Genomic DNA, 7,409 nt, shown 5'->3' with positions numbered 1-7,409 from the left:
GTAAAATGCTGTTATTCAATTAGAACAGAGGGCCCAAGTCACACTTAAAATATCTGATTTGAATGGCATTAGACACAAAGCCAGATTTTCAGATTATTTTATCATCAATTTGTCTCATGTACAGTCCACACAGGTAAAAATAAACGTTGCACAAATTTTAATAACCATAAACACTATTCATTATTTTACTACGTGTTGTACTATATTTCTTTAATATAAAAGTCAATTGTTTCGAAACTGCATCTCATAAAAATAGTTATTTATGAGAAATTATAATTTAAAACAATGCTTTTCTATTTTAGTACATTTTAAAATGTAAATTATTCCGGTTACCGCAATTATTAATATTAGCAGAATCAGCATGTTCAATGTTATAGACAAATCACATAAATAAGCCCAGAGAAACAGATGAGTGCACAATACAAAATGAAGTTTATTTGGCAACTTTGTGTTCAAAAATAATGTCATGTAATTTACAACATTTCTCAAACAGCACCAACTTCTTCATTAGAAACGCATGAGACACTGCTCATAGGAGTTTCACTTCTGGATGGTTTGAACGGACACCAAGAGCTGATCAAACTGCAGCCTGGACTGAAATAACATTATAGAGTGAAACAGACAACCATTATTACTTCTAATGAAGATGGACATGAATTATAACAGAAAAACAGCGTAGTATTTCCAATTCCCATGCATGAGAGGTTGGAAGTGAGCGTGTGTCTACAAGAGCCTCAACATCATAGGGGTCATAGTTCAGGGTCGGCGGAGTATCTGAGTGTGTGTGTGTGTGTGTGTGTTAGAACAGCTGGAGACCAGCTTTGAGTTTGCTCAAATCACTGTGAGTCCAAAGCGGCCCATCTGCTCCACTGGCTCTGCTCTGAAGGGGAACACTGTGGATAAAGATGCATTTTAATGAAATTCATATTACAACAACAACATGTTCCTAATGGTAAAAGTTTTGAACTCCTCTCACCTCCTGTTGCCATGGTGCTGGGGGAGCTGATCTAGCTCCACCTGCTGGTCAAATACAGTAAATGTAGAATAGCACTCCACCATCAAACAGGAGGGGTCCTCTGGCTGTCCAGGAACCTTTCCTAGCGGGTACTGTTTCCAGGGGACTTTATCTGAGTGGACACAAGGACACAAGATTTAAGAGAAGAATTCATTTCAAAACTATTTTAGGATTTACTACTAATTTACCAATTACAGCTACTTGAGGTGCCCTCAGTCCTCAAGAGGGATTGGCCAGATGTTAAGATGGGCGGGGCTTTGAGTCGTCACTCTTCTGTGAGCACTTGACATTACTTGTGCAAACTGGCCCTAGTATTTGGGCTCATGTGTAATGACTGGAAGTGTGCAGATGGTCTAAACTTATGAATGATTGTATTATTCAAGTAACAGGTGTTTCATTTATTTGTCACAAACGTAATGTTCCATAAACAGAAGGCAATCCATAAACTAACTGCAGAGTTATCTATATACTATGTAGGTTTTTAGAAATATTTTGTTGGCTTTTATTTTTTTAGCTTCAATTTGAATTGTTTTTGTATACTTTAAAATAACTGCAATTCGTTTCAGTTTTATTAATTCTAGTACTTAAACTAAATGTTGTTTTAAAATGTTGCCTACAGAAGTAAATTGGAAGGAACAGTTTGTATGACAAGGGTCCCAGACTAAATGGTCAAATATGTGAAAAGTACTTTTATGACCTCTTCCTCAACAGTAATGAATAAATTACTAAATGTAATTTTTAAAAACATAAAATACTCTACAAAAGGCAGCAGGTGAGGGTGTGAGTGCTACCTGTGCACACGCTCCATGCTGATCCTCGTAATGCAAAGTTTCTCTCCTGTATAGTTTCTGCGCTTAGCTTTTCCTGGAGGTCCTCTGTGGGCGGATCCTGCATGGGTCTGGGGGCGTGGTTAGATGAGTGACTGTCTCGGTTCTGGGAGGTGTTACTCTTGAGTCTGTCCTGAAGGTTCTGCAAGGTGTACACAGGCTGAGCGGGGTCTGAGGGTCCGGGGGAGCTGTATTCATGGTAACCCTGGGTGTAAATGCTGCAGAGCCGGAGCAGGTTCTGCTGGGCGTCATGTGGGAGGGGCTTATCCATGTCACTCAAAATCCTTAAAAGTTAAGTTAAATTAGATTAGTTACTTACACCCATACGTTTTGTGTGAATATGTGTGTGTTTACTCACTGTCGCAGAAGGAAAGGTGTAGCTGGGCATGGTGCATTCACACATGTCGAAATCAGATTCTGCCACGGAAACTGTATTCTGTTCATGAAGATCCTTTCCTTGGATAATTTTAATCGCTTGTGAGCCTTCAATTCACCTGCCACACAAACAGAGAAACAAGAAATTTCAACACAATATTTATGAAAACATAAAAAAAAAAACGTTGGTTCTCATTTACTTAGCATTCATTCATGTGTGAAATCTACATACAAATGTTTTCACAAGTTAATACCATTCATACAAAAATTCATAATTATAAGTAGTGTTATTGTTATGTTTTATAGGTATGTAAACTTGTGTATCGTCCGCATAAAAATGGTACGACACACCAAATCTACTGGTATTTAATCCCAAAGAAGCATGTACAGTGAAAATGATAGGGGTGCCAGAATCGATCCCTGGGGTACCCCACAATTGAGTTGAGTCGCAGAAGATAGAGGAGTACCTAATCTAACAGAAAAACTTCTGTTAGATAGCTAAGACTGGAACCATTTGAGTACCCATAATTTTATAAAATTACAAATATTTTCAAAGACTAAAATTAGATGCTTTTTTTTAAAAGCACATTCTTCAGTATATCTTCTTTTGTGTTTAGCATAAGAATGAAATTCATAAGGTTTGGAGCAACTTGAGGGTGAGTACATGATCAATTGTATGGGTTAATGATCCTTTTAAGTGTCCAAATACTTTTTAAAGACCAGTGTATATTACCACAGAGACCCAGAAGATGTCTCAGATTCGTACTTTTGCTGTTGCAGAGTAAAATTTCGGAGATCCAGGAGGTGATGTAGTAGGTTCTGTGCCTGGACGGCTCATTCGAGAGCTCGGCGAACAGTTTATCAAGGATCAGGTTTATGAAGATGGGTGTATTCAGGGCCTTCAAACATGGCAACCAGAAGTGCAAAAACACTCGAGGAAGACAAGGGGCGAACATGTCCACAGAGTCCTCTACAGAGAGAAAGAGGGAGAGAGGTCAGTTTCATTTACATGAGCCAAGTCCTTCATGCTTAATAAACAAATCTGCTGCATTTGTACCTGAGGGGTCAATATCCAAAGACTCCAGTTGTTCTGCAGTAGGAATAAGGAATCCATCCTGCATTAAAACATCAACGAGGATGTCTCTGCAACACAGACAGAACAGATGGCAATGAGACACATGCTCGTAAATGTTTCAGAAATAAAGACTGTTCACTTGCACACACCTGGCCTCTGTGGTGAAGAGTGTGATCTGCGTCAGGATCCAGCTGAGATCGGCGCTGGCATCCGGCCACACGTCACGCTGCCCGCCCTGCTTTGCCAACTCTTCGTACGTCTGCCAAACACACAAAAGCAATGTGCACAACATTATTAACAACTTACTTAAAACTTCCTTAGCTTGTGTATATAACACAGACATTTATCTTTATGCATTTAGCAGACTCTTGACTTACAGGCTATACAATTTTTTTTTTTTTACCAGTATGTGTGTTCCCTGGGAATCGAACCCACAACCTTTTGCGCTGCTAACGCAATGCTCTACCACTGAGACCCAGGACCTACAATACAGTGTTATACGCATACCAAAAACATTCAAGTTTCACCTGCTGTTTTCAGAGCATGGTGTAATCAGACATGCTACTCATTTGAAATACTTTTTGGATACTATATAGTAGTGGAACAGACATATTCAGCCACAGGTTCTTTGTGTTTAATTGAGAATTCCAACGCAAGCTCATACTGCCCTCTGCTGGGATCAGGGATTCTTACACCTTTTCCAAAGTAAAATTCAAGCATTTTCAAGAATAAAAATTTAATTAAGTTCATTAAAATGTAAGCGGTCAAGTGGAGCTGTTCTGCTCATTTTATCTAAAAAAAATAACTATTCATCAAAAAAGCTAATTATTATAAAACCATTGCAACTGCATTTTCAAGCACTTTAACCAAAATCCAAGCACTTTTCAAACCATGAAAACACTACATTAAGATTTGTGCATTTCCAAGACATTCAGTGCTGGGATACTACACACGATGTGAGATTGGTCCCAGACTTACTTGAAACTGTTCTCGTTCATAAGAGATCAGCAGTTCTCTGACTTTTTCTGAAAAATAGAGAACAAACAGAGAATTAACATTTAATTGCTCAAAAAGATCCACCTTATTTTTCCAGTAAGAGATTGATATTGTAAACTGGTGTCCATATTATTTTCATGTATTATCTTGATTATGAACACACTGGTTTGTAGAGAAAACAGTTTTACAGTTTACTGCACTTTGTTATTCTTCTTGCTATTTCCCTACAGTGGCTGAAGAACTGGAAGTCTCACAGATTCACAGAAAACAGCTTACTTCTGCCTTGAAAAATAGATGCTATAGTTTTAAAGGGATACGCCATCCCAAAATAAAAATTATGTTAATAATCACTTACGCCCCTTGTTGTTCTAAACCCCGTGTAAAAGCTTCATGTGTCTTCAGAACACAATTTAAAATGTTTGGATTAAAACATGGAGGATTAATGTCAAAGTTTTCATTTTGGGGTGGATTATCCCTTTAAGGATTGGGGTTGGTGTTTTTACTTTTGAAAGAAGTCTCTTTAGCTTATCAAGATAGCATTTATTTGATCAAAAACACAGTAAAAACAGTAATACTGAGAAATATTTGTACAAATTAAAATAACGGTTTTCTATTTTAACATATTTCAAATGTAATTTAATATTGTAATAGCAAGGCTGAATTTTCAGCATCATTACTCCAGTCCTCAGTGTCCCACGATCCTTCAGAAATCATTCCAGTATGCTGATTTGGTGTTGCTTATTTATTTTTTTGGAAACCATAATGCCCTTTACTTCAGGATTCTTTGATTACTAGAAGGTTCAAAAGAACATCCTTTATTTGAAACGTGCATCTTTTATTACATTAGAAATCCCTTTACTGTCACTTTTGAATTTAACGTGTCCTTGATTAATAAAAGTATTTTACACCTTTACTTCTTTGCATTTAAGTATCCTCAAGTATCCACTAAGTATCCTCAGTACACTATAAAGGAATTTAATATTATGCAATTTATCCTTTATTGTAATATAATAGTCATACTTTTATTTTTTTATTCTGAGCTGCAAGTACAGCATGTAAAAGTCTAGGCTACTCACTGTGTGCCTCAATCTCCTTCTGTCTGCGCAGTAGCTCTTCCTCATGTCTTTTAGCAAACTCTTCTTCATCCTCCTCTTCTGATGAAGAGTTCCAGTCCTCTGTCAGCTGACTGCCCATCTGGCGAGACCAGTACTGTTGATGCAACCAGTCCAGCACAAATCCACAACCTGAAGAACACAAATGAACACAGACACAATGCACAGATTTAAGCACTACAATAACATATGCATGTGTGACTGTAAGGGCAGAGCCGGCTCTCACCTTTTCTGCACCACTTTAGAGATGGGAGTCTGCGGTGTGTCAGATCATGCCTGAGATTCACCACCCACTCTGGAATATTTATCTGTCAGAGAGACGAACTGTAGTCAGACTGCAGATACAGCAGATGATGAAAGACATTCACCTGAGTTGATGTGTGACTTACTTTCCCAGCTAACCGTCGTAAGGGTCTGGCAACACTTTTCTGTTGCCGCTCTGTGATGAGATTAACAAATCTGAAACAAAATCATACCTGTTACTCCAGTAAAGTCACATTCGGATCTGATTTGTATGGTTCGGGTGCACTTGATGGATGATAAACATACCGAACCAGCGCCATGCCATACAGCATCACTAGATCATTGGTCTCCAGCTGACCTGCGCTGTCCAGCACCTGACAACGGACCAGGTCTGCTGTGCTGTCCACAGCCACTGGAGTGCTTTGTCCAAACCTGTGGCGACAGACAGACAGTATATCAAATTGGGGTGCATGATCTCCAGTGGGCCACAAGACAGAGCTATGGACTGTGAAGAAAAACTGTTTAAAATGGAGAAGAAAAAAAAAATGGAAATGACTAAATACATAATTTGAATAAAATAAATACAAATGTTTGCATATGCTAATTGTTCAAAGTGTTTATCAAATCTTTAAATTGTTTCCTTTTACATTTTATGAGCGGGCGCCTCACATCAATATGGTCATATCTGGGGTCCGTGGCATATAAAACATTGATAACCCATGAACTAGTTAGTTTAACCTGGTCCATGTCAGTGTAGATGAAATTTAAGCTTCAATCTTACAAAACCTGTCAAAATAATGCCCCAAACTCATCCCTAAACCAAAATAATAGCAAAATATTAAATTTTGCATAAGGCAAATGTAATCTACTGTTAGGACCCTGGCGGTGAATATTACTTGCAAATTGTAGTTCCTTACTGATTCAGAGTTACATGATAAAAAAAAGTGTGTGTGCACGTGAAATGTGTCATGGGGGTTTCCAGACAGTTAATAATTCAATCACAAAAAAGAAAAATGGATAAGATAGAAAAGAAAACAATACACGAGACGAAACATCAGTTGTCACGTGACCCACCAAACGGTGATCACAACATCTCTTACGCTGTGTGTAGATCACTGTCATTGTCACAGCAGATCACCATACCTGGCCTTCCACGCAGAGATCCTCTGCAGCGCGTGCTTCTGCAGCGCGGGCTCCTTGGAGAACAGATACTCCTGCACATGCTCGTACTCCGCTTTGTTCATCCAGGCCACGACGTGACGCGTCTTCCCCACCGTTTTCTTCTTCATCTTCAGATCACTTTATGCTTGCTAACGATGTCGTGTCTGGAGTCGCAGCAGGAAAACAAGTCTATGCAGTCAGATTCGAAAAACAAAACAAAGCATACAATTCACGTAAATATCATTTCCGAACACATCACGCTGCGACGGTCTTACGCCCCGCCAGCAGTACGACAGGTTAAACGCTCCCCTTCCCGTGCACAAGTGATGATCAATGGTTCCGCACGTACTGGGTACCTCCTCCAGTACACTTTTAGCAATAGAAGTGAAGGTTTAAAATAGAGCTTGCGATAATAACGTTAACTGCTTTTAAATGATTGTTCTAAGTGTAGTCTATGGCAATATATAACAGTTTCATCAAACTACTGCTATGTTTAAAGGATTCAGCATGGTGCTTGTACAAAGCTCATGAGCACGATCAGCCATTTTTTTTTCATGGGCAAGTTTCAGTCAAAGCAGTGACACTCCAAACCTCCAGCTATCGTG

At 38.8% G+C, this 7,409-nt stretch overlaps 1 protein-coding gene across 1 annotated transcript; it reads right to left on the bottom strand.

The window, feature by feature from the left end:
* Positions 1-413: 413 nt before the first annotated feature.
* las1l (LAS1 like ribosome biogenesis factor) lies at positions 414-7,131 on the bottom strand. Its single transcript, XM_052556203.1, has 13 exons — positions 6,787-7,131; positions 5,950-6,075; positions 5,790-5,859; positions 5,627-5,708; positions 5,365-5,532; positions 4,271-4,317; positions 3,442-3,551; positions 3,275-3,360; positions 2,984-3,187; positions 2,201-2,336; positions 1,807-2,126; positions 977-1,127; positions 414-893 (listed from the first exon to the last, which is right to left on the bottom strand). The coding sequence occupies exons 1-13, from the start codon at positions 6,930-6,932 to the stop codon at positions 800-802; spliced, it is 1,740 nt and encodes a 579-aa protein (XP_052412163.1). The 5' UTR covers positions 6,933-7,131; the 3' UTR covers positions 414-799.
* Positions 7,132-7,409: the final 278 nt, after the last annotated feature.

This window comes from Carassius gibelio, chromosome B5, assembly GCF_023724105.1.
Source record: "Carassius gibelio isolate Cgi1373 ecotype wild population from Czech Republic chromosome B5, carGib1.2-hapl.c, whole genome shotgun sequence".
Classification (NCBI taxonomy): Eukaryota; Metazoa; Chordata; class Actinopteri; order Cypriniformes; family Cyprinidae; genus Carassius; species Carassius gibelio.
Note: the sequence above shows the minus strand (reverse complement) of the source record. Positions and strands in the feature narration are given on the sequence as shown.

What these genes read in the sequence shown, in the direction of transcription:
- las1l (XM_052556203.1), bottom strand. Translation starts at nt 6,932, where the DNA reads ATGAAGAAGAAAACGGTGGGGAAGACGCGTCACGTCGTGGCCTGGATG. An exon ending in TACGACGGTTAGCTGGGAAA is followed by an intron (nt 5,709 to 5,789) that starts GTAAGTCACACA and finishes TCTCTCTGACAG; the next exon opens with ATAAATATTCCAGAGTGGGT. An exon ending in TTTGGATATTGACCCCTCAG is followed by an intron (nt 3,188 to 3,274) that starts GTACAAATGCAG and finishes TTCTCTCTGTAG; the next exon opens with AGGACTCTGTGGACATGTTC.